Source organism: Atractosteus spatula, chromosome 16 (assembly GCF_055471065.1).
Source record: "Atractosteus spatula isolate fAtrSpa1 chromosome 16, fAtrSpa1.hap1, whole genome shotgun sequence".
Taxonomy (NCBI): domain Eukaryota; kingdom Metazoa; phylum Chordata; class Actinopteri; order Semionotiformes; family Lepisosteidae; genus Atractosteus; species Atractosteus spatula.
Window position 1 is genome coordinate 10,650,467 of NC_142721.1, and position 27,921 is coordinate 10,678,387.

General features: G+C 36.0%; 1 protein-coding gene across 1 annotated transcript in view; it reads left to right on the plus strand.

Moving 5' to 3' along the window:
* LOC148819555 (protein kinase C-binding protein NELL1-like) overlaps positions 1 to 27,921 on the plus strand; it is a 164,859-nt gene that overhangs the window by 10,918 nt on the left and 126,020 nt on the right. Inside the window, exons 3-4 of the mRNA XM_088934521.1 lie at positions 6,990 to 7,140; positions 13,996 to 14,166. Of these exons, the coding sequence (XP_088790647.1) occupies positions 6,990 to 7,140; positions 13,996 to 14,166 (322 nt within the window). The remainder of the gene's footprint in view (positions 1 to 6,989; positions 7,141 to 13,995; positions 14,167 to 27,921) is intronic.

The following is a 27,921-nucleotide window of genomic DNA, read 5'->3' on the forward strand; positions in this document are numbered from 1 at the left end:
TTTTAAAATCCCACCAATCATCCAGCCTTTACCGGACTTGTAGCTCACCCTGGTTTATATATTTTTCATGCTTTGTTGCAAAACTAGTGATAAACACCACCTTAAGACCATCAGGGTTAATGTTTCCCTCATATTTAATAACTCATACACTAATTACCTAATGAGCCATACAATTTCATTAACATATAACATCTAGAAATAGAACATAGCTCTTCAAATTTTCATTGTGCACCTTTAATTCAAAACCCTTAACTTTTAAATTAAGCAATTTTGTGACACATAGAATATTCTTTTTGAGAAACCCTGTAATTATATCATTCATTCATATTTTAAACATATAAACAGGCATAAATTATAAACCAGCCATCTGTGCAGTCTTCACATGCGCATTGTGTTTTATTTGTATTAGAGACTGCATTCATTTTTTTCCCTTTTGGAAGTTTTGCATAAATAGATTTTTTTAATCTTGAATTTTGCAGGCACAGTGTTTGTCTTTTATTTTTGGAATACTGTTTTTCATTTTAATTTTCAGTCATTCTAATGATTACATTCCTCAAAGTTTATATGTCACTGAGCAAATAGCCAATTTCAGGTCCATTACTAGAAGATAATAGAAGTAGCTGCCTTCTCTGTATGGACATTAGGCATGTAATTCAAAGCCTATTGCAACTTAAATGTTGTATTGTGCTTGAGGTGTATTTAAAATTCCAATTACAACAACTGCTGTTTTGCTTTAATACATCGTCCAAAAACCATCAGTTCCAATGGTGCTTATGTTGTGCACAGTATGTGTTATCTCTATCAGTTCTCTGATTTTTTAAAATTAATTTTTATATAAAAGGTGATTTGTTTCTTTTTAAAGGTGAATATAGCCTTCTTGGTGTTACCCTTTAAAAAGAGAAATGTATTTTGTTGTGACATTCTCGGATTGTAAACTGATCATGTGAAGCCCCATCAGGTTTGATTTTTTTTGTTGTTGTACTAGAGCAAGAACCAAGATTATCCTGAATACATTTGGAATGCAATTTAGTGAAACACCCTGTTTTTGCACTTCTGTCAAGTAAAGAGCTGACAACCTGTCAGTCCTAAGACATTTTGTGTAATGTGAGCAAGTAAATGTTCTACAGCTGAAAAGAGGAATACATTGCCTACAGGTTAGTGGAGGAAAGAGAAAAGACCAACAGCTCAAATGTTTATTCAAAAGAGGATGGGCATTGACGCTTCTCCCCTAAATTAAATTGGTAAATCTCATATCTTAGATGCAAAAACACAGTTGTGTGTTTCCAAGGAAATTGAGTTTTTCAGTAAAACTGTGTCAGAAATAGTGATGTGAGCACGGTGCTTTATATTCCCCAGGGGCTGAGCGTGGTTGTTTTTGTGACACTTGTAAGGAAACAGCCAACAGAAACTAACAGTTAAGAACTGTTCTTCTGAAAAACATTATCTGAACTCTCGTTTTAAAATATAAAGATGGCAGCAGTTTTTCTTCTTTTGTCGTGTCTCTGAAAAACTGATGAGACTTTGTGTGCTGTTTGTGGGGGGAAAACCATGCTAGAAAATTCCCATTTCGTAATGTTCAGCATGTGTGTCATGTGATGTAGGTCTGTTAAGGTGAGCTCACCCTCTGAAATTGAAAGGTGTAGGCCTGCAGGATCAGTGGATCTGTGTGTGCAGTGCAGCTATGTGCTTGACAGAACAGGTGCCTGATGGAAGGTGGTTGGGGAAAAAAAGTACGCATGGCCTGCATGATTAGTAAAAAAAAAAGTTGCCCCGTTTCTTAATAACAAATATGCAGTTTTCAAATGTGAAAAGAACTGAGAGTGTCACGTAAGGGATTATTTATTAAAGTGCAGTGATTAAATGGTTTTGGGTAACATTGGCTACCCAAAGGTTATAATACCTGAATCTGCCAAAACATGCAATTATATTGCTTATAAATTAAGAACTAATTCGTTTTCAGAGAAATGTAACATGGCCCAGAAGAAGGTGGAGTTTGGAAAGCATAAGTTCTCTGTACTTGATTTCCTCTTGATTCTGATGGTTTTTTAGAATCACTGTTGGGTTGTTAAGATACTGTAAAACGATTACATTTTGTCAAGACACATTTTATTGACTGTTCAAATTGTGGAGGGATGACACATTCGCCCTAGTTATTACCATGCCTCCTAATTTAATGAAAACCCATTAAAGTGAAACAATAATTAAAATGAGATATAAACTCTGTAGGAGGCAGGAGTGTGAATCCTTTGAGTATGACGTGCTGATCTTATGCACTATGCAGCTGCATCTCAAGGAAATGTCAAAAGCTGAAGGAAAAGAACTCGCCGCAAATTAGCATAATTTAAACTGGAAACCTTTTCCCTTGAGCTGTAAACTCAATAAAATGTGTACACAGAAGATGCAGAGCATGCGAGTGCCGATTATCAGTTCATGCTAGAAATGTTGTAAGCCTCAGATTGGATTCGCATTGAGCCAAAATGTAGTTTAACAAAGTCTGATCTTGGATTACTGTTTCTGTCAACCTTGATTTGATTACTGCATGGAACAAAAGACATGCATAAATGATCTTCCAAAGAGAAAAAGCATTATAGATATTTGCATGCATCACAAAGGCAAGTGATAAATGTTTTCAGAAATAAGTGGTCTTTGATCCTGGTATTCTTCTCATTTAGTAGGACTGTGTGACAGTTATGTTACAAATAGATGCCTGTTTTGTCTTTAAGGTATATAGATAGGGACTCCATGGGAAAACAATCAAATACAGTACATGTATGTTATTTCCCAACTAAAAATCAGGATATTGTCAGGAATTCCTGTGGAAAAAATCGTGTTTAATGACCTTGGTGTGAAAGCGCTGACAGAATGTTACAGTTTGATAAATGTATTTTCTTAGTTATGTTATGTACTGTATAATAACTTGCTCCAATGTCAGACATTGCAATTGTCACACATTTACCAAACAAAGTTTCAGACCAGGAAGTTGATGATGGATTGTTGTTCAACACGGGCTTTTTGATTGTATCGCATAGGAAGATGCTGAAGTATTGAGTTTGTTGTTTGTGACTGATGGGCTGGTTGAAGTTTTTTTTTTGACCATGGGCTTGTTGTTAAATTTAAGTACTTAAAAGAAACAGCTGGCAATGGCTCAGTGCAGTTAAGTAACAAATGAAAAAAGCGCTTTAAAAACTCCTGTGATGTTGAAGTGCCTATTGCTGACCTGACAAAGGGTAGCATGTGTGCTATAGAATTCCATTAATTAAAAAAAGGCTTTGCTATTGAAAAATTGAATCGGCGTCCTTTTAATTATAATGACTTGACCAAATCCCAGTGGTCTGCTGACAAGTTTGCCATTATTAGGAGCTGTTGTGCACTACACTTTCAATTTATGCTCTAAATCTGCTATGAGATTGTTGCATGGCCTGAGAAATAGATTTCATTGCACAGTAAGTGTAAGTAATTGTTGTATTGGTTAATGGTGGAACTCATGCTTCATGGAAATTCCTACTGCATAATTGCCCTGGGTATTTACTGATGTGGACTTATTTAGGGGATTTGCAGCCTGTGGCCAATTATGATACAGGCCAGTTTCATAATTAGGCTACACTAGCCTACACAGAGAGTGCTTTCGAAATGCAAATGGACAGACACCTGGTTGTCCTGATTTACTTCCATTTGCTAGTCTGGTGGTTGTGCGTTTTGAGGAAATTAGAGCAGAACCCAAGGGTCCATTTAATAAACTGCTTCACTGTGAAGGGGAAGGTCTGTGGGCCTCAGGATGCTCTGTAGCATTGTTGTCACCAATGCCCACTGATAAATCTCATGAAAAGGCGTTTCCCATTGGAACATAAGGTATTTCCCTTGCACGACTAAAGCCTTTACAAAGATCTTGTAATATTTGGATGATCTATAACAATAATAGACTTGAGTAAAATTGGGTCATAATGTTTTTGTATGAGAAGAACATTGCAGCATATAATATTCATTTAAATGGAAATGAGAGTATAATCGGGATAAGTGTATCGCCTAAAAGGATGGAAAATGTTGATCACCGTAGTAAAAATTAGAGCAGGTAGTAGTATCCTTGAGATATAAAGCTAAAAAAAATAAGCACTTTCTTTTCTACAGTTTGCTGTTTCTGAAAATAATGTTTATAAGGTTTACCTTTCACACTGTGTCTGAGCCAAACATGATATAATTAATTTTCTAATTTAGTAGTGATTGTGGGAGTATGCTGTGATATAAAAAGCTCCTCTTGGAACAGGGAAATAAGTGTTCAAAGAGAGGGCATTATTGAACATGGAATAGGCTCTGCGTTCTTGTCATGGTCTGATGCAGTGGTCGTTAGCTTGTAAGGTTGTGAAGATTGCCAGGGGCTGTATTTAATGAATCTCCCTGAAATACCAGGGTGTGCAAATCTCCCTTTTTTCAGGTGGTTAGCCTTGCACACCTTGTGAACACAACTTATTAAAAAGCAAGGTTGATTTAATCAATGGTAGTTCACATTTTCCACTAACTAAATTACCTGTGTTAGCCAAACAATTCAGCATTACTAACATTGTGTACCAGACTCTTCTGTGGATTCAGATTTTTCACTTCTGTCAGTCAGGTCTGCAGAGGCCAATATGTATGATAGTGCATATGAGTGCTAGAATACATCTTTTTAACCCTTAATATTTAAGTTCTTTATGTAAACGTCCAGGAGGAGTACGTCTGTAATCAACAAGCGATGTTACATTAATATGTATTGGAAAAACAATTTAATATATAACTTCCTATAATGACCAATATAGACCATTGGTTTGGAGCAGTGGTCGTCAATTTTATTTGCTGAACAATAATTTCTAACTTATGCTACGCTGTGGTCAGTGGCCAAAATAAAAAGGGAAAGGAAAGTGCTGTACTTATTTTGTAGTTTTTGCACCTCATAATGTTACCATTTTTCTGGTGCTGAGGTAAAAGTACAATTTTGATACATTTGGACATTGTTCTTATAAGACAACTGTGTTCTGGTTTTTGTGGTATTGGAATACATTTCTTTATAATTGCTAAAAAATAATAATGTCACAAGTTATACATTAGAAGAGGAGTTCAACTGAGAAGGCTAGGTGTAAAGGCACTGGAAGGAGGCATCAGGCAGAACCTCTCCAGCGGCTGCTTGGATGTATTCTGTCTGTGAAGACATTTCCTGCTGACAGTGGTGTCTTTTCAGCATGAGCTTCACGTGTTTCTTTGTCTTGTTGAGTGTGGAGTAACAGGCTTACTTAATGTGAGCAGCAATATGTTTTTAAGCAGACAAGCAGAACAGATGCCTGTCCATTTACTCTGCGGTACAGCCTCTTATTTTGAAAGCTTTATAAAGATACCTCTACAAATTCACTCACTTTCCTTGAGCTAAACCTGATGAACTGCTGTACAATGATGGTTAGGCTTAATGAGATATAATTAACATGTCTCACACCGTCACAAATTTCCTGTTAGTCAGATCAGAAATTACATATTGTTGCAATAATCATTATTGCAATTTGTCTGGAAATCCTTCTTTACAGAGGGAGAGCTGAAAATAACTACAAGATGAAAATTTATTTTTTAATGTAATGTGGTTATTTCCTTGATAATGTCTTTTAGCATGTGTAAAGAGAAATAAAACAGATAATCACCAATGTTTATAGCCAGTTCACTATGCATTGTTCTTTCAAGTCTTTAATTTGACCTCAAATGACCGCTCATACACCATGCATTCTAAGATGTATAACAAATAACATTTGCCAAGCGATTCAAAGAATACTCATGTCATCTTTCTATTGGAAGAAATGTGTTGCGTTATAATTTACAGTGATCTGAATTTAGGTCAGGCCAGAAGTGAGAAGTCTGGTGAAATTCTGTATCTACCCCTTGAGAGACAGCAAGCAAGCTCAAAAACAGACTTTAATGTACAGATAGCTTCCTTTAGAAGCAGACAAAAGGTGAAAGTTCAGTGATTTAAGTATTGGAGATTGAATTATCCTCTCCCCCACAGCTGTTCAATACAGGGACATTTGGGACACATTGTTGGAAGAATTTGGAGTGAGCTAGATATAGCTTCCCTGTGCTGTGTCAGCTGTGTGGATCTATTGAAGATTGCAGCCTGTTGTACCAGTATTCTTCATAAGCCCTAAAAATTACTGCATCATGAATGAAAAAATATATTCTTTGATTTTCATTTTCAGGTGAAAAACTCAAAACCCACTTATTTTATTATTATAATGAATGTTAGATATTCACATAATACAGGAGAGCAGGTCAGCGGCATTCTTTGGTGTTTTCTTGAGCTTGCTGTGCAACCCCAGGGATATTTAAAACATACTGAATGGAACAAGTGCAGAATGGCATTCTGTCTTATAGTTTTCTGTGACAAACTCAGTCTGATTGCTAAAGAAACATGCAGTTGAATGCAGAATGCACTCTACCGTGGATCCAGAGAGCTGTTGCTTTCCAACACTCCCAGCTCATCTGGTTTATCTTCAGCAGGTTTATGAAACATTATGAGTTGCAGGTTTTCTGGGTAGGGAAGATTGTCTTTTGAGCTAAAGAATGTGAATGATTGGCACACATTTATGCGTTTTTTCCTGACCCTGTATGTTTTTTTTAACCAAGCTTTTGAGTGTGATGGATGCCATTCAAATTTGTAATTCTCTTTTTAAAAAGAGAAGAGAGGATATATTAAGCTTTTGTGTATAATGTAGTAAGGAAACTAAAAAGAAATCAATTATAGCAGTGTAGCTGTAGCATATTCTATCTTTAAACCAATTTAAAAATGTATTTTTATCAACCTGTTCTGTGAATTTATTTGAACAATTATGATGTTTTATGATAGGATGATACATGGTTTTCTAGTAGGATTGTAGTAGTAGATTCTAGTAGTCAGTTGCCTACACTTTTTGCATTTATTGAATGTACTGTAGATTCTGTTGATTTTAAATGTTTTCTTACCCTTTTTGCACATTTTCTAGATGTAGAAAGAGAAGTCCATGCTCCACCGCATGTTGCTGAGAAGATTGTTCAGCTCTTTAGGAATAAAAGTGAGTTCACATTCCTTGCGTCAGTCCAGCAGAAGTCATTAACTTCAGGGATAATATTCTCCATCCATGACTCAGACCACAGGTAATATATTTTTATTTTAATTGTTTTGTCTTCTGACTGCACAGTTCTTGGTAATTGTTTTCATGGGTTTTATCCTGCCCATTCCCATGAAGAACTGATCAAAACATGCCATCAGATAACTAATATTGCACGTTTTATCCCAAAGGATCCCAAAACTCTATGTATATGTAGGGACCGTCTTCATTCTCCAGTTATACAGTATGACACGCAGCATCTGCTCTGCTCAGCAGATCAGATGGCGAAGCGAAAAATCACTTCATCAGTTGAGTAAAGGGGGAAATGTTCGTAGGCTAAATCGAGCAATTCTGGAGAGGACAATGGGATTAACACCCCTAATCTCCCAAATTGTGCCATGGGACTTTTAATGACTAAGCATTCAGGACCTCGGTTTAATTTCTGATCTGAAGACCAGCACCTCCTAACAGTCTTGGCTGTTACCATACTGAGGCATTGGTTACAGTTCTGTTTCACAGGATAGAATGCCACTATCACAATAACACAGCTTTTGGCAGAACCCTAATTTTTCTTGGAGGTTTCCTGTCCCAGTTACTGACCATAGACAGCCTTAGTTATCTGATGCGAACAGACTGTAGGGTAGTAATCCTATTTTTTTATCTGATTAATTTTATCTATAGGTGAAAGGGAATTGATCCCAAATTGCCTATGGTTCAGTAAAACAGTGCATTTTCCTGTGGGCTGAAACCAATGATATAATAACCATAATAAGTCCTTGCACGTTTCAATCAGAATGATCTCAAAGTAATGACCATTTAAGTGGAGACCCCACCATCCACACCTGAAGATCAGTACCCTCTTGGGTGATGTGATGTTGAATATTCTGCAATTTTGTTGTACACCGTATTATTATTGTAGGGTTTTGAGGTATCCAGTCTCTATAATGACATATATGACAGACTGGAGTCTTTAGAAGAAGTATTATGTGTCATGTTTTCTGTTTAGACATTTGTACATATTTGAACTTCAACATGGATCCCATTTGGGAAATGTCTTGATCTTTAAAAAAAACTGCACGTGTTTTAAAGCATGGTGAAAAGCCTTTCAAAAGCATTACTAGTGGAATGATGAATATTCTGTGATCATCCTCTCAATTGAAAACATCTCCAACAGTATCTCTAACAGTACTGTATATATCCAACAGTTGTAAATTGGGATACGTATGTGGGAGGGTGTTAATTTGCCTGAAAGCAGAGGTTAATTAGTGCACAATGACTGTAGTATAAAGTAATTACAGTAAATACACCACCTAGGATAGTATTTTTCATTTATTCTTAAACTATCGTAGTAGAATGAGGGATAAAGTGTTGAGGAAAAATGGTATTTTTACCCACTGCTCCCCAGCCACTCACAGGGTCACTTAGCACAGTGGGCAAATTTAGTTAATTACCATCCTGCCTCTATTGGAAAAATCCAGGCGAAGCAAATGTCAGTCTTGACTAAATAGGGCCATTTGAAATTCATCGAATTTAATTTTAGCTCACTGTGAATTGCTACTGTTTTTCATTTTTTTAGGGCGTTTTGCTGCTTTCCCAACCAGCTAAAATTCCCATTCACTTTTAATGGTTTTTGAACTCCCCCCCCCTGTCTTAAGCTGCTGTGAACTGTTGCATACTGGCAGTTGCGCAGCCAAAAGGAATCTAGGACAGTAGTGTTCCATTATTCAGAAGGAAGAGTTGCTTATCATAAATCCACACACAGACGAGAAAACAATGAGCAAAGAGATGGAAGTTTTATATTTTCCGGGGACTTTACTAAAGGAGTGTTATGTGAATGGGTAGCTAGTGTTCTCACTGCTTTCTTTTCTTCTTTCCCTATTGAGCTGCCTTAGTTCTTTGTTTGCCTTATGTGCTCTTCATTCTGTGTGCATTGCCAGGTCTTCTATGGGAGAGAGCATATTTCTGAACTCCTGTTTGTCTGTCTGTGGGGTAGCACATGTTGTTTACTGAATGCTGAAAAATGCAGATCACAGTGTCGAGAACACAGATTTATTTTTAACCAGAGATGTAATAAGATGTTTTGGGAACCTTCTTATATTTTATCACTCATGAGATGCACAAAAGAATCTACCCCATGAGAACGGTTTGTTACTGTTTTCATCTTCACATTCATAAAATGTGAATAGTGAAGTGCATACTTTGATATTTACAGACTAACTAGCAGCAGGTACGTTTTAGCCGTATCTTAGGAGACAGCTTTATCAAAGTGGGAGCATAACTTTTTAAAATTGACTCAAGTGCCACTTCTTTTTTTTTTAAAAGGCTTCAAGATTAGCCTTTAAGTGCCTGGAAATTCAGCTCATTCAGAAGGTTTAATAACACTTTTGCTTTTGTGTGGAAACGAAATATTTCCCCGTGGTGGTTTGATCAAGGAACTTTTTTTGATATCCAGAATCCTTCTTTTACTGTTTCCTACTGTAGGTTTACAGTATTTCATATACTGCTGCAAATGCTTTTTACAGAGTGTCAGTTTGCAGGCACTTTTTTCATTCTAAAATATACTAGAAGAAGAAAGCAAAATTTCTGCACCACCAGCAGTTTCCAACTACAGTATCAGGGACCGTCTGTTATCAGTACAGGCATTTCAGTAGTGATGGGACTTAAAGGTAGAGCTGATTTTGCTGTTTTTTGTAGAGTGTACAGTGCTTGCAGACATTAGGAGTTTTAAAGTACAATTTTATAGCTCTTAATTTGTTGAACACATCATCAGTCAGTCCAAACTTTGCCTTTTATTACAAAAAGTCTTTGTTCTTTTTTTGCAGTTAATAGTATTCAAATTGAACGTATTCATATTTGGAAGGTTATCTGCTTCACCTGATGAAAATGTGTTGTAAGCTGGCATTAATGGAATTAGGATTTTCATTAAAAAATTTAAGGTTTAAAATGCCCCTCTTGAGAAGTAGAAAATATTCTCCACACAGGTATTTAATCTTCATAAACATCACAGAAAATCTAATCTGTTTTTTGGAGGTTTGTGAGACATTCCAGATATACATTTTTTCTATTTCTAAATCTGTTTTGTTTTGCATCTGGTTATTGCAGCAAACTAATTTTCTAATATTTAATGAGACTTAAGTTGCATATTGTTCTGGTAAACTTTAAAACAAAAGGACTGGCAGTAACTTCAATAACTTTAGATTGGAGATAGGAATTAAGAGGCTGTAATGTACCAGGTGTAAACAATGGAGAAATCCAGTTTTTAATTTTAATTGGTGAAGTTATGACGTGGTTGTCCTTCATCGCTGTCGGCAGTGTACTTTCTCTTGGGAACTGTTTTTAAATGCCTACAGTTCTTTATCCAGCACTTTAATGAGCTTCAGATTGATGCACTATATCAAAATAAGGTTCTGAATTACTTTTTACTTTAAAAAGTCCCACATTTTATTTAAATTTTCAGATGAACTTGAATTTTTTATTAGTTTTTTTTTTGTCAGTTACGCAGTTTACCTAATATTATGCCCTAGTACTAAAAGGTACTCATCTAGTCTTCCATTACTTATAGGAAGTAATGTCATTCAGATGTGTGCTGCATTTTTTCTTTTATTGCTTTCTTTTTTTATTAAGGCCATTCAGAGAATATTTCTTTTTCTCCAGCCTCTGCTTGCAGCCTCCTTAATTTTATTCCCTCGACAGCCGTGTACTAGTGGACCTAACAAATTGCAAAGCCTCAAATTCTAGAGCTTGCAGTTTAATTCCCAGTTTGACTTTGAAGAAATGCACTGAAATTTCAAATATGGAAAGGGTTAGAGGTACAGATGTTTATTACTTTATATGATTATTCAGTAGTGTTTTTTAATTTTTTTTATTTTAAATGTATTCCTGTTATGGTACCTTCTAGCCAGTATAAAGCTGTGTATGTATTTTGGCAAGTTCATTGGTATGTAAAAGAAAACACTTTAGCATTAATCTATGCAGTTGCATCTGGCAGTATAAAAATGCAAATACTTTGTGCCTGACATTCATCGCGAACAGTTTAGATTTGATTGAAATGAGCTGTCAGATTTCTGTTTACTTAACTAGAGTTATCCTTTAAAAAACAAATGGCAGGACACATCTTTCCAATACCTCTACATATAACCAGATTTTTATTTGTGATGTGCATATGCAAATATTTTTTAGGTCATATAAAAGTGTTTTTTAATTAATAACTGGTAATTAGCAATGTGTTAATTGTTAGGTAAGACTAATGAGTGTTTTGTGCAGCAGGGAAGCGTAGTTACTATGGTTACTGTTTATAAAAAGGAACCTAGATCATTTAGTTAAGTGTGTATGCAGCATTAATAATAAACAGATTTACTTAGGATAAACTCAAAGCACTCTGTATACTACTTATTTAGGTAAATTCAAAGCACAACTATGTATAGTACATAGATGGCTTTTTGTTTTGTGAAAAACTATAGAATGAATCATTTGAAAACACATTTTTAGAAATCATTCAGTATATTTTCATGGACCATTTTTCTTGTATTGTTTCCCATTAGCCTTTATGAATTATAGTCCTAGGCTAGGGTGAGCATAGTCTTTCTTCTACAAGTAATATTGTTTCCTATCCACCAGTCTTAAAACGGTTTTGAATAGAAGTAGTTATTGCATTTCTCCACTTTTAGAGCAGGGGCTTCACAATTCTGGAAACAAATGACTTTAACAGCTCCTAAAAATGATTTTTCTGGCAAATAATTCATAATAACAGGATACTATGGAGGCTAGAAAAGTGGTATTCATTTTTTAAAGCTGTTTAAAATATGCAATTTTTTTATGTACATACATGTGACTTGAAGACCTCCAAAATAAATACTTGAGTTTATCTGCATTGCTTGATCCAGCAGAAATAGCGGATGTTGGCTAAGCAGTGTTTAACCAGTCCTTTGACTGTTAGTCATCATGGTTGTTAGAAGTAGGATCCAAACACGTAGTGGGTTTGTAGACTCACAGGTACAAGGTAATTTCTTAGAGCATTATTTCACTATTTAAAAATGGAAAATAAATAAAAGGCCCAAATATAAAAAAAACCCATAAAGGTTAATAATTAACATTCTGACCAGCCTGACTCTGTAAATATATCCTTTGCCCACTCTGTTCTTGGGTAATGCTTTTGAACTGAGATTTTGTAATGGCTTACGGAACCAAAAAAAATGTTTTTAAATGATTGCAAAAGGGCAATAGTTTTCTATTCACTTTGCCTTGATAGCAGTGAAAGTTTTGTTGACCTTCTAGAGCTATTAAAAAATTAATATTCCAGAGTTCCTAAGCAAATGTTCTGAATTTTAATTTTTAGTCCCCTTTGCATATCTCTTCTCCTCTGAGACACAAAATGGCAAGAGCTGCAGAAGACAACAGTCTCACTAAATCTAGTCCAAGCTACACCTGTGGCTTTTCACTGAACATACTGTCGAGTTAATACACTCCCGCTGTGGCAAAGAAGGGTCTTAGCAGTAGCTGAAGAGGAGCTGATTTTGGAATATTGTTTTTGAAGTGTCTATTTTTAAATAAAAATTGTTAAATCGTTTTTGGAAACCATGATAAAAGGACTTAGGCATCGAATTGTATTCTTAAAATATATTTGCACCTGCTCCTCTTAAGTCTTCATTTATGAAGATTTAAATTCACTGCAAGACCATAACTACCACTTCTTAGGCCAAATGAATGTTTAGTAATCTTTCAGTAGTATCTACGGAATGGTAGTGTACTTTAGAAATGAAAGTATTACACTTACTGTAATAAATCAATGAATTACATTATTTTTAGAGTGCGTCTGTGTGCAAGCTTTTGTATGTATATACTATATAGCTTTACATCATATTCATTTTTATGATGTTCTTGCTTAATGCTAATACACAATTATGAGACTAATCTTCACCCTCTTCACCCTCTCTCACTTTGTATTCGGTGTGACACTACTGTGCTTATTCCTATAAATATTTATGAGGCCTGTTTGGGTCTGGTAGCTCAGCCAAGCTGAGTTTGTAGCAGTTGGGGGGGGGGAAATAAAATCTCATGCTCGGCTAAGTATAACTCCATCATTAATGATCTTTTCCCCTTTGCTCTTTATTTATCAAAGCTATCAAGAGCTGATCATGTACATATATTTCTACAGAAACACAGGCCCTCTGACCCTGATGTCACTCAGTGCTGTGTTCCATCACTTGCTTTATTGAAGCTTTTTTATCGAGTTGGCCTCTCCTTTGTTGTGGCAGCTGTGGGTAAAGAGAGTTTTGACCTCACCTACCCTTTTTTCCGTATTTTTTAAAAGGTAGTTTTACTTAGCTCTTAGTGCCTGCAGCATCATTTATTAGTAAAGCGTTTGTTTATTATAAGAAGGCAATCATGAATCTCTAGAATATCAGCAATTTATTTTTTTGTTATCAAAAAGTTGATATCTCAAATTCAATAGTTTTATTATATGCCTACCCAAATTAGATTCGCCAGTTGCTTATGACCGCAACTCCAGTATTTCACTGGGAGAACAAGGACCTGCAGATATGGTTCCTCTGACACACCTTTTCGACCCATTCATCTTTTGACATGCTTCATGGTCTGCAGTGCTTCACAGGAGAGTTAACACTGATTGGTGCGTCCCTCACTGATTTTGCCAGAAGATTTCTGTTGCCTGACGAGACACAAGCATTACTCTTTCACAGAAAACTGAAGATTCTGGTCCAGTAGTTTAAATAAGTTTAAGCTCCAGATATGTTAATTATTTCTTTGCTTATTGTCATACTACCATTCTCTTTAGGTGGATTTGATAAAAACGTTGATATTCCCTACTTTACTGTGATGTGTGTATGTTCTTGACGCAGAAGCAGGCTGTTGAAATCTTATTTCTTGTGACTTAAATCAACAGTTATTTTGAACTGGAGAGCAGTGGATTACGAGAAGAAATCAGATACCATTACCTATTCAACGGGAAACCCAGAAGGGAGTCTTTTCCTTACCGGCTGGCAGATGGACAGTGGCATAAGATCGCACTTTCTGTCAGTGCCTCGCACCTGCTTCTTCATGTAGACTGCAACAGGTAGGACATTTCATCACACTTTGCATGTTGTGATTTTACAAGCATGTTACTTCCTGCAGCTTAAGGATAACTGAATTGTTAAAGGAGCAATCCTGAGCAAAGCAAAAATCAAAAGTAAACCAAACTGCGGTTCAGAATGAATTATGTCATTGTAAGAAAATTGCACACTCCAAAACATCTCCATGAAGCCACATTGTCGATCTTAAAAATGACTCCTCTCAGTGTAGCCACCTGAGCCACAGAAATGCAAGGAGAAGTACTTGTACTGATGCATTCTGGTACGTCATGCTCATTGCAGAGTCCCTGGACAGACTACAACATTTGTGTAGAGACAGCTGGGGGATGGAATCAACAGCAGTCTCAAAAAACACTCTTGTGCAATAGTATGTGGCAGTTTAGTGCATTTAGAAGTGTAATCTCATGTCCTCTGTCCTTGGTAGTTAAAGTCTCTACATCTACTGTACGTTCAGTTTGACTAGGTATATATAAAAGCATACTTTAAATAAGGTGGATTAATAACACTATGATCTCATCAGATGTCAGAACAATGGCACAGAGGCTGCTATGCATTGTGATTTCATCATATTTTCCTCTCTTTGCATCTGCATATTGCTTTTCAGCCAAGGATTTATTATTGTTGTGATTATTCTTGTAACTGTGATTACTGTGAATGATATATGTATTTCGACAGTCTCAGTTCTGATTTCAAGGATGTGAATTTTATTAATAACACTGTCAACAAAAAGGAAAGTGTCAGTCTGCAATCATTAAAAGATATATTAAATTGATTATTGCAGATCAGATTGAGAAAAGAGGTAATTACCTGTTTGACAGCCTTTGGCGTGTCAGACAAAATATACTCATGGGCTGGCTATAATACATCTGGTGAGCTGTTGCCCAATTATGGGTAGTTAATACATTCCAAGACTCAAAAGTGTCAGATTATGGATTGCATTACATGTTTTAATTAGTTTAATTAGAAATAAGCATTAAGGTACATAGATATTAATTTTTTACATGTGAAGTAACTAAATTGTCTACTTTATTACAGTATATTACAAAATATACAGTAAAGGCCTGCTGTTTAACCATGAATAGTCTGCTTTTCTGTTATATGCTAAAATATTAAAACTAAATCTTGTCAAATCATAGTGTTCAAGAAGTTTCGTTATGTGACAAGATGAAATTTTGATGTATTTCTGATCCTTGGCAATAGTTATATTGTACATATTGTTAAATGATTTGCCTAAATTATGTACCTCAATGTTATTAACTATCTTATTTATTATTGTCCATTCATTTTCTTACTGCTTCTTCCAGTTCAGGATCAAGGGGAGGTGTCCTTTGCAGGCAAATGGTGCAAGGGAGGATACACCCCGGACAGGACACCAGTCTGTCGCAGGGCAGGCAGACAAATGCAGAATTTAACCACTCACAGCTAGGGACAGGTTTCCCCAGTAACCAATTAACCAATCAGTATGTCTTTGGGCTGTGGGAAGAAACCAGAGCATCCTGAGGAAACCCATGCAAACATGGGGAGAACATCCAAACTCTGCACTAATAGCACCGCAGGTCTGTAATCGAACCCAGGGTCCTAGTGTAGCGATGCAGCAATGCTAAAGACTGGCACCCTTCATTATTGCATACAACTGTATCTGTCCCCTAGTTAAAGGTAACTTTTCAGTATTTGATAATCAAGCAATGCAGAACACAAAATTAGGTTTATGAATATTGTCATCCATTGTTTTGAGACTGCTTTTGCAAGGTGGACTGTTGTTTTCCAGTTCAGTGTTTCTATGTGAACTTCTAAGTATACCCTCAGACGCTGTAATGTGAGTGATACATTAGTATACAGTAAGTCCTTGTATAGAAGGCATCTTTAGTTTAAAGGAGGCTTCACAGAGAGGGCTTTTTTATCAGATTGGCAGTGTAGCCTTGTGGTGTTTTCGTTGAAAACTACAGAACTACATCATATGTTTCTGTTTATGCTTCGGATTTCCCCTTAACCTTGAAGTTCTTATTTTACGGTACATATTATGTAAGAGATTTCTTTCTTTTCAATACATTTTGTTTCCCGTGATTCCGAATGCTATTTTTTAATAAAATATATTTTTTAAATCAAATCTATTTTTATTAAGTTCAGCATTTGCTGTTGCAACTTTTGTTTTGGCTTGTCTGAAGAGAGTGGCCCTTAGTAGGCTTTGCTGATAGAGTGGGATTTTGATGTACACTATGTCACACCCCTTTGATGTTAAATCTCCTTTTTAAAATAGTTATCCACGAAATGTAGAAGATGGATGCCTTTTCCTTTTTCCAATTCATTCTGTCTCACAGATAATGGATATGTAGATAATAGATGCGTGTCTGTTAGGGCTGTAATAGTTTAATTGATTCAACAGTGAATTTGAGCAATGTGGGTTCTCATTGGCAGATCAATTCATCGATTGGGCTACCAAGGGCATATATCCACTTTAAATAGGTAATTTTCTGGGGAATTCATTATGGGCACGAGTTTGTTACGGTATAAGTCCATTGTTTGAGCAACTTAAGAAATTGCTTTTTAGTCTCTTCTTTTGGTGTTCTGTTATGTCCATTACAAGTAGTGTTCTAGAATTCACTACATCAGAATGCAGACAACAACCAATATTAAAAAATGAGGTAACTCTTAATACCTAAGATGCCCTACCTTCTGTGATGCACAAAATCCTCAGTTATTGCTTTGTTAAAATTCGCCTTGTCCCTTTGGATAAGTCAGGCAATAGAAAGCTTTGTGCTCGAGATCTTGCTGAATGTGCTTGTCAGCGCTTGTCATCTCAGCACAGGCACATGTAGCAAGTTGGTGACTTTCCAGATCGCTACAGTAAATATTAGCCTAAAGATTTTTGGACTAACAGTTCAGCTTGCTGGATGCTGAGAACCCTGTTGTTATGACTTTATAACTTTTTAGTAATAGTATCTGGCATGATGCAGATTGTGAGGTGATGCTGAGGGGAATGAATGCAGATGAGGGGAATTTGAATAATCTTGTTATACGGTGTAGGTCCCTTTTTAATGGCACTGCTTTTTAAAACCTACTGAATTTTAGAAAACAAACTTTGATACACATGAGAATTAAAAAGAGCAATATGGTTTAACATGTTTTAAGTTTTTTCCTCATGAAAATAGTAAATGGGGATAAAATTTAAGATTCTGTGCTTTGAATGTAACATTGCATCACCTATAAACATGTTTGTGATCATTGTAAGCCATATGGTATGGATCACTTAGTGGATTTTACTCAGTTTCCCCTACAATACAGTATGTGATCAATACATAGTGACTCCCAATTAGCTCAAACAATGGCATGCATTCTGTGAGGCATAGACTGGCAGAGACCCTGCAGATGTACCACCTAGATGATCCTCCATTATGACTGTAAAGCAACTTCCAGATCTCTGACATTATTTTCTACTGGTTAATGTTGACATGTATCTATCCAGGTCATTGTGAGGGGTCCGGGTTGTTAATATTTAATGTTACTGCTGGCAAAAGCATGACATTTAATCTCAGATTGACACAGAAAGTCTTGAGAGGTTCTTGTCATGAGAGGACAGCATTACCGGGGCAGTAAAAAGCTTAGGAAAGGTGATAACCCCCCACCTTGCTAACTATCAGTTAGATTACTGTACTAGCTTGCACATGAACTATAGTTGCTGTCTTATTGTAACTACATTTTATTATCCTGATTAAGATATTTGACCACAACAACACATTTGATTATAGAGGATCATCTAAGATGTACTGTAGGCTACTCATGATGCTGTCCAAGGAAGAGCTTTGTGTTTTAAATGTTGATTTGATTTGTGTTTTAAATGTGATTTTCTGTGCATCAAGCCATAATTGTATTATTTTTGCTATAGAGGCATTGCTATTGAGGATTGTTATTTTGTGCTCATTGAGAGTCTTTTCTTCACTTAGATAATTTAGTGACTTCCACTCCCTTTATTATTCATGATAAATCTTGTCTCCAACATTCATGAGCAGGTAAAGGACATGGTATTTGTTTGTGATCTAATGATTCAGCTGCAAGGGAACCCTTACCTTTTGTCAATTAGTAACATAACTCTCAAGAGTCCACAACTCGTAATGCATGACATTTTCCATCAAAAATTGAGATTACATACCATTTGTGCTATGTTGATGTTTTTTTGTATTCATGTACAAAAAACACATTGGTTAATTGGCAGAATTGCAAGCATCTACAGCAGTTTCAAAATTTTACATTAATTTCTTAATTAACCTAGACTTGATGCATATTTTAGATTTAGTCCCAATGTGAGAGACTTGGAGCTATATGATTACATGCTGTACCATTGCAACTGTTGGCAGGCAAGTGATCTTGTAGTGTATTTCTATGAAACGGTATTTCAATATGCATTCTTGTGTACATTTTGTCAGAGTTCATGCGTATGTTTGGCTAGGCGGTTTGGTCTATATACGGCTGCTTTAAACAGTGACTACTATGTTTTAATGTGAAGGGATTGTATTGGACATTGATGTTATTGCAAGTTGAATGTGATCAGAAGTACTGTATGTTGTGCAGTATTAACATCCTTATGAATAAACTAAATCCTATTGGTCTTAATGGCCCCATCACTACACTGTTGCTGCCACCAAAACAGTGCTGTTATTTTACAGAACCTTTAATGCTTTCACCTCCTTACCTGTATTCCATCATGACCAAAGACAAAATGGATCGAAGAATCATCAGAAAGCACCATTTGTTTGCCAGTAGTCAGGCGTTGTCAACCATGTTGATATGCATGATGTGCACTTTGCACACAACTGATTCACAATGTCACCAGTATAGGTTCGCCCAATGTCTGTAATTAGGCCTGTGGATGTTTTGAAACCATGCATATTTATTACACTTGTTGTCATTTTGATATGCACAGGCAAAGAGTACGAATAAGGAATTTGAGCTCAAAGATCTTCTACAGCAATAATACTGTTTTATTTATGATTGTTTTTACAGAACTTTATAGCACTGAACATAACCCCTCAGAGACACAGACTATCATATATGAAATGGTTTGTTAGCATTCTGCTTAATAATTGAGACAAACATAATTTGCATTGCATAGATTTTACAAAAATCTTTGACATTTTTCATTTGGACTTTTTGTAATTTGTTTCTTGAATATGATGATGACTGCTGAATAACAAGCTTGATTTCTTCTCACCCAAACTAAGCTGTAGTAATACTAAAGTTGACATACTAGTTGGTTCTTTGAGTATGTTATTGATAATCATAACATGTAAAGTAATACTTTAACGTCTTATTGGGTACAGTATTTGAGACTTTTGCGCGGTAGTGTGTGCATACTTCATAGATATTATAGACGCATTGTGGTTATTTTCTTAAAATGTGGCTTGTGAGGTACTGTAGCAATTTTTGAGAGCTGTGTACAGTGGTGATGCAGATAATTGTTATGGAATCAACAGGATTAGATGATGTTTTGTTTTTAACATATACTTTGTTACACTTAACCACAGCTGTTTGGGTAACTTGTAAATATACAGTACAATCCACATACTTTCAAGTTTATAGCAGCCTTGTTAAGTTTGCATCCATTGGTTAAAAATTAAGATTGCAGTACCAGACTGAATACTTCCCTGCTTCCAACGGCTGACAAATTAGGCATTGGTAATTAGGCCTTCATTTTTCAAAATAATATGTTAATATTAGCAATCTGGATAATACCTTTTGGGTACTTTGCTATTCACAATGTCTCATTATGTGGTTATTGTTCATGTATTGCAGCAGGTGTTGTAGAGTGATTGTTAAAACAAACCATAGAAAGTGTAGCTATGTAAATTGTAGTGCAAATAGGCTGATATTGCAAAAATTCAAGAATGTATACAATTTATCAAACAACATGTTTTTGCTCTGAGTTATTGTGGAAATTCTCAAATGCCAGAGCCCTTGGAACAAAGGTTATCTTTTGTAAACTGTTATCCTTTGACCGTTTCAGTTGTTAGGAGCAGGCAGGGCTTAGGATTTCATCAGCAACATCTTTTTTTTTGGAATAAATTACTAAATTAATAATAAATTGGGTCACCTTGAACTTATTATGTACTCTAATGGCTCACTCAGAACACTGCTTGAACTTTGGGCCTCACAGTTATTAATATTCCATAGCCATTTTTTTCCAAAATCCATTTGATTAATTATGATGACATTAGTTAACCATGTCAGGTACTTGCAAAATTCCACAGGGGCCTGTTTGCAGTGCTAGACATGTTGCAGGCACCACTTTGTGGTCTTTGAATTGCGAATTGCTAGTTATCTGTTTATGCACTGCAACGTGGAATCACCAGTTGTTAATCAGTTGGGCTCTTTTGGTACTTGACAACTCTTATCGGCACCGAAGGAATGATTGTGCGCTACATGCTGTCTTTCTCACTTTAAGCACCACTGTGTTCGGAGAGGAGTTAGCATAGACAGAAGGTGCAATGTGAGACAGTCTCCAGGCTCAGCCCTGTGTCTCTACCTGATGTAACTCAGATCAGGAGCTCCTGGACCTAAGGTCTTTACCTGCACTCTAAAAGAGCTTTTGCTTGTCAAGTGATTCAGGAGTCTCAGATAAACAGCCAGACTTAAAAGAAATAAAGACTTAATAGGTTTCTATTTGTGTTATGTTCAGCAGTATTCCAAGAGTGCTAGGTCTAAGAGCCCTGCTCAGTACCAGGATGCCTGCAGAGTTAATGAATGACTTTTCAACTCCAGGGCAGTGCCAGCAAGCTCCCACTTCACAACAGCTCCAGGTTACAAACTGTACATTTCCAGCTGGGCTAGCTGATGAAAAAGAGCACATATGCCAAAGTATGGAATTCTGAAAATCTACTTTTCTCTATAATTATTATAGCTACTAGTAGTTGGAGAGCCACTGTAAAGTAACACCTTAGTAATTGTATAAGAATGGCATGGATTGTGTAAAAATGAATGATTGCAATCTTAAAAAAACGGTTTCAGTAAAAAGTAATTTTGCTTGTAAAAGATCCATTCAGGGTAGCAGGTGGAGGTGTGGACGTTTGTGCGGCAGCCACATAGATCTTGGGACCTGAGGTCGATTCTGGAGAGAGTAGCCTTTTGTGTGGATTCTGTATGTCCTCCTCATGTCCATGTGGGTATTTTCTTCAGTTTTCTCCCATCTCCCTAAGACATTCTGGCTAGGATAAATGGAGTTTCTAACTGTGCTCCCTGGGACAGACTGGCACCCCGACAAGGGTGTAGTTTTGCCTCACTCTCTGTAAGTTTGGAATAAACTCAGTGCTGTTACAGCCTCTACAGGAATAAGCAGTGCCCTGTTGAAGGATGGATGAGAGATCCATTCCAGCACATTTTCATGCTAGGGCTTTATTTGCAGTGCATGTAATGAAACCAGTTCAGTAATATCCTGACCCATTTTCTGTTCTACTTTAAAGCCATTCTCTGTAGATTTATACACATAAGAAGAGAAACATATCACTTGTATTTAGCATACTTTGTAAGATATATGTAAGTTATTCTAATTTAGGTTCCATTACCTTTGCCAGTATTAAACACCTGATTATTTTGATTTTGAGGTGACTGTACAAACATTCTCTGTGGGATTGTGGTTATTTCTTCAATGAAAGATGCTTTCTTTCATTTAAGGTGAAAAATCTGCTGCATTACCTAATATGTGGTGTTTGGGGTTTTCTTGACCAGGAATACATTTACAGAATTTCCTTAGTGCTATGTGCTTTGCACTGAAACAGTGTGCCGGGCGCTTGATTTATAGCATTGTAAAATAAACATTTCAGTTAAAGATAAATTGGTGAAAGCAATAATTGAACATGCATTAAAAGGGCATGCTTTTAGTTTAAAGGAGGCCTGTGCTTTTTTAAAATAATCAATGAAGGTACACTGATGGATGATTGGTGTGGATTGTCGCTAGCCAAATCTGATTTTCTGGATAGTGTGGCAGATTACAAATGGGGTAAAATGAGATTTGAGATGCAGAACTTTGCCAGGGGGATGCAGAAGAATGGTAATGATAAGGCTGAACTCTTTCCATTCGCACTATTCTCTGGCAAACAAACCACTTTACTGGAAATTGAATTTATAAATAGGTCTTTCCAAGGTCTGTCCTCAAAGGATTCATTATATGCAAATTTTACAAAAGGAAAAAGTGTTAGAAAGGGTTTCTCATTTGACAAATGCCAAGTAGGAGAAGATTTTAGATGTACTTGTCATTTTGACACTGCAACAAAAAAGCTCAATTATTCTAATCATACACAATAAGTCAAATTGAATTAAAAGCTGAAAGCTTATTCTTGAGAAACGTACAATATCTGTTTTAAAGATTGTGAAGCAACAAATTATACATTTTAACCTTTATTTAGGGTGAAGAGAGCAAGTGTACACCCCAAGCCATTATATTTGACTTTGCCACGATGATATGTAGTATTAGCGATGCTAATGAACCTAGTTCGTTATACTTTTATAATTTGGTAAAGCTTTGATCAAGCTGCCTGGGGGGGTGCACTCATCCTATACTGATAAGATAATGTTACCACCCCAGATGCATGTTTACATATTAAAATTTGAATCTGGTGTCCAGTGCACCAAAAGGTAGATAGAAGTTTGAAAGGAAACACGTAAAGGTTAATTACATGCTGAAAAGTAGAACTAAAGAACAGTGTGTTAACTGTTGAACCTTCTTCGTGTGTCCTTCAGGTGACGCACAGCATAACAATCTAGTCTCTAAAAATAAAACCTAGTCTCTCACACATATTCTGAGCACAGCTGTTCATTGACAACTCAGGGCAAATATTCCATTGGCCTTAATCAGCCGTGGCCAACTGGAAAATTTAGTTTCCCACAGTGATGGACTCCTTGAACTATAGCAATTAAATAGGAAATGTTATAGATCAAGGATCTCCAAGCCTGTTCCTGGAGAGCCCCAGTCCAGTTTTTCTTATAGTTTACCCTTAAGGCTTTTTATAAAGATTAGGAACACTTATTAAAACATTTATTGATCAATTCCTTAAACAACAGAAACACCTATCCTGGGAAGGTGAAGGGCATTCTCACTTTTGCTCAAAATGATCTCTAAATTACTTAAACACACCACTTGTTTGATTTATCATAGTTAACTTATCCCAGGCCTTCATAAAATGCTGGTTATAGGATATCTATAAGCTCTCCTGGACTGTTACTCTCCAGGACCCGGGATGGAGACCCTTGTTATAGAGGGTAAAGACTGTATCGTGTCTAGTCCTATAATAGACACCCTCTGTAGCTTCCATATGTTCCATATTTTGTCACATGTCTTTAAATCTACATGGACAAGAGCTGAAACCAGCTGAAATAGGTCACACATAGGGTATTAAACCAGTAGGGTATTTACTACTCTACACAATCCAGAAATTTTTAAGTTTTGAATTTTAATAATTGGTACAATATTTTGCTATTTTGTATTTTAATCTGTGCGTTTTTAATTTGTATATAAAATGGCTGAATTTTTCAATTAATTTGATAAACCAAATTATTGCAAAGTAAGAAATGTTTTTTTGATTATGCATGTTTTTTTAAATTAATTTTTGCACATGACATTCCCCACTGACAGCTCGCAGGATTTCAACCAGACAAAATCGATTAAATTTGCTGTGGATTTTTTTCTCTTTACTTGTATTATGCCCTTTGAAGAAATGTTAATAATGTAATGGAACAAAATGAACATTAAGTGCATAAACTGCAAGGCAGGGCTGGTGGATTTCATTAAACTGAATTACTATTCTTCATGTACACCTACTCCTTCAGTTGCAATGCCTACATGAATACTCTGTTGCAAGGTATTCTGAAGGACAATACTATGCAAATTAAATGTGATGTGTTTTAAAGCCATGACATTCCTGCTTTCAGAGGGGAATTGAAATAGCTGTGCAAGAGATGCAATGATGTTTTAACCCATTTCTGCCTCTGAAGATGTTTCTTCATGAGAGGCCCTGAAAATGCTGCTGTTTGTATAGTACATTGCTTTATAAGATTGTTAGAAACAGAAAAATAATAGAATGCATTTTATACATCTTAATGTTTAATATAAAAAGAGAAAACAGGATTAAATATTAACATTGATAAAATCATAACAATGGATACAATACACGTTATATGCTGTACAAGTATGACTATAAAAATGCCAGTGGGAAATGTAGGTTTTAAGGTGTGATTTAAAAACTGACAGGGATTCAGTCATCCCAATCTCAATGAGGAGCATATAAATGAAATACGATTTGTGAAACTCTAGAATACTTTTTTTCATCTTTGTAGCTGACATGCAAAGCATCAGATATCGTTATCCTTTTGTCACGTCGCTCGCTGATGCTTGTGATCATTACCGGGGCTCTCGTGGGGCACAGTATTGTTTCAGCAACCTTCGAGCCAAACGCCCAGCAATGCCTAGGAAGATTAAAACTTGCTTTTCTTTGACTCATTGGGGGAGGGAAAGAAGAAAGATGACTGCTCTACGTTTTCCTTTTTCACTCAGCGGTAGAATATGGATGCGAAAAACTTTTGGTTATTGCCAGGTAATACAGTGTCAAATGGAACAAAAGCTGTTAAGCAGTGATAGACAAAGCACTAACTGAGTGGGTCACTTTGCAGAGAATGGATGACAAAAGCATTAAATAAAAAGAAAAGAAATGAGGGCAGTACAAAGACAATGTGGATTAGAATTGGATGCAACCTGCAGTATGTGGGAAAGAGTTTTTTTTTATAATTAATATCCTGGGGGGTGGAAAGTGTGGTAGAGTAATACTTTGGACAGATATGAAGAAGGTAATTAATCAGATCAGAGTGATGGATAATGCAGGATTTAAATTATGCAGAAGTAAATTCATGATATCCTCAGGAAACATAGCAATGCTGACAAATTTAATCCAATTTTCCTCTCCAACAAGTATTGGAAGTGTTGTTATTATTGTGTGTACGTTTCCCTGGATAAACAGCATTCAGAGGAGGGAAGAAAAGTGGGACGAGCATTTTGCCTGTAGTGAGGCGGATTACTAGAAAATCTTTAAAGTCAGTACTGGCCTTTGGGCTCAGCATGATTAAATGTGGTTTCTCTAAGTAATTACTGTGCCCGTCATAATCAAAATTCACATCTAAAGTAAATATACAGTAATGTTTTAATCTGCTAAAAGCTCATAGCTGGAAGTTTGAACATGCCTGCGTTCTCATCCCCAGAATGAAACAAAAATTGAATTTATTTTTTTCTTATCTGCAAAATGCATAGGTCTTGCACACCCTTGCATCCTCAAAATCATACTGGACAGTGCTTTTTTCCCCTGATCTTAACCTAACAACTGGAAAAAAAACAGCTGATCATATAGTAATCTCTTCTGAGAAAGTAAAGATTTGCTCAAATTTCCTATTATCATCATGTCTGTGCTGTAGAGCCACGTACCCTAAATTCTTTTAAACCTTTTAATTTGCTTCCAGTTTCTCTCTTCTTTTTTTTCTGTGAACACAAGAAGCCGTCGCTTAGCACTTAGAAGAACAAGAAGCTGGTCTGTTTGAATGCTGGTTTGTGTGGAATTTGCAATATGAGAATAACAGTGGGAAGCAAACACACCGCATTCACAGTACATTTGGACCAAGCACTGATCCAACATGGGATCTAGACTCCAATCTCCATTAGGATTTCATTTTGAGTGTGAAGAGCTGTACTACATGCTCCAGCTGAGTTCAGTTCTCACAACCACATTGTAGGTCCATGAGGTAATTATACATTTTAGATGCTGAGCAAATGCATCCATCACGTTATTTACTTTCTAATGAGGCAGCATCTCTTAGAATTTAGGTATACAATAATGACGGTGGTGATGATGATGATGATTCTTTATTAAAAGACAGCTGAGGTTTACACCAGTGTAACACAGCAGGCAAACGGGGAAAAAAAGAAAAGGACCATCAATAACAAAAAAAACATAACAGGACACAGCATAACTGGACATGGCAGTGTTAACAAGTGCATGTGTCAGATAGAAAGGATTTAATCATACAACTAAAAACACAGTCAGATACGATGGCAGATAGCTTCAGCTTACTCTGCAGATTGTTCCAGTCATTGGCAGCAGCAAATTGAACTGACGTGCATCTGGGATTGGTAGTTGCCCTTGGGAGGCCAAAAGGTACTACATTTTAAATTGTAGGATTTAAAGAGAACTGCAATCAATTTGTAAAAAGGTAGTTTCCCAATTAAATATCTTTATATATAATTTAAGCTTACGTATTCGTATAGTATATAGAGTGATTGAATCAAAGAATGAAGATCATAGTGATGACTGTGATATGGGATATCAAGACAGTTGAGTATAAGGTGGTGTGTCTCAATGTAAAGCTGGTTTTGAGAGCCTAATGCTTAAGCAATATGATTAACACTGACAGAGAATAGAGTAGAACCTTGGGTATTACAATGCAGGATTCCCTTACTAACTGGGAGAGGCTGTGAAACCAATCTGTTAGAAATTACACACCTCACAGTCTTGTTAGTAGTTCTGAAGACCTACTGTATAGTGGTATATCACAACTAAAATTCCTCATTCTTTTAGGACAAATGGAATGATCTAAAATATCAAAAATGTAGACAAACTATAAAGCTATATAGCTGAAAATGCTGATTTTAATTTTAAGTATTTCATTTAAGAAGTTTTGAAAAATGAACAAAATTAAAAAAAGCCAGACAATGGGGGGGAAAAAAAGCAGCAATGTGCTTACACCTTTTTACAATTTTCTTATAAAGTCAAAACAATCAGGGGAAATTACAAAACTAAGTACAATTTTATTTTTCAGAATAGTCAAGAAAGGTACCTCAGATCTGAGTGCTCGTCCTATGGAAACAAATCCTCTCCATTGTTATTGAGGAGATCATCTCATTGAGCCAGCACTTGAAACAGGGTATAATGAGAGATTTAACAGGTGTCACTTATATCGAGAGCTTTGCAATGCCTTTGAGAACTTTCAAAGCTGTTGGTATTCATCCGTGCCCAGAATTGCATATAAAACCAAGTTGCATATCAGAAAGTACAGTTGCTGCTTAAAAAACTGTTTGTTAACATATCTTCCCATGAGCCTAGAAATACAATATACTGTAGGTCTATAGGAGTTGGATCTAACTTCTCACCTCCTTTGTAAAAAGCAGAATAAGAGCAGGTCTGGAATCTTTTAGAGCTGTTTAAGAGGTTAGAGAACAGAGGTTGAAATGTCTTTTTAAAACTTCTAATGGCATCTGTGCTTATTTGTAATTTGTCTGCAGGAAAGGCAAGTAGTGGAATTCTTAGGGCACCAAAATGGATTATTTTGCTAAATTAAAATTAACAGCTTGAAGCAGCTAAACCACAGGCTTTTATTATTTTTTATTCTAAACCTCAGAACGGTATGTTTATTGATAATATTCCCAAAACAATCTTTATAAATGCCATGCATGTTCAACTGGTAGGATGAGAGGACACTACAGTAAAACATCTAATGAGGAGGTATAGAAATGCTATATGATTATGGTTGCTGTAAGTACATTAATACACTTTTTTTCTGGGCAGATTCAATGCTGTGTTTTAGCATTTACAGATGTACGTTGACTTATTTGTGTAATTTTGATGACGATTTATTGTTGTTTGTATCATCATTATGTAAGTTCCATACATTTTAAAAAGTAATAAATACTAGAACATAAAAACCTGAATGTGAGC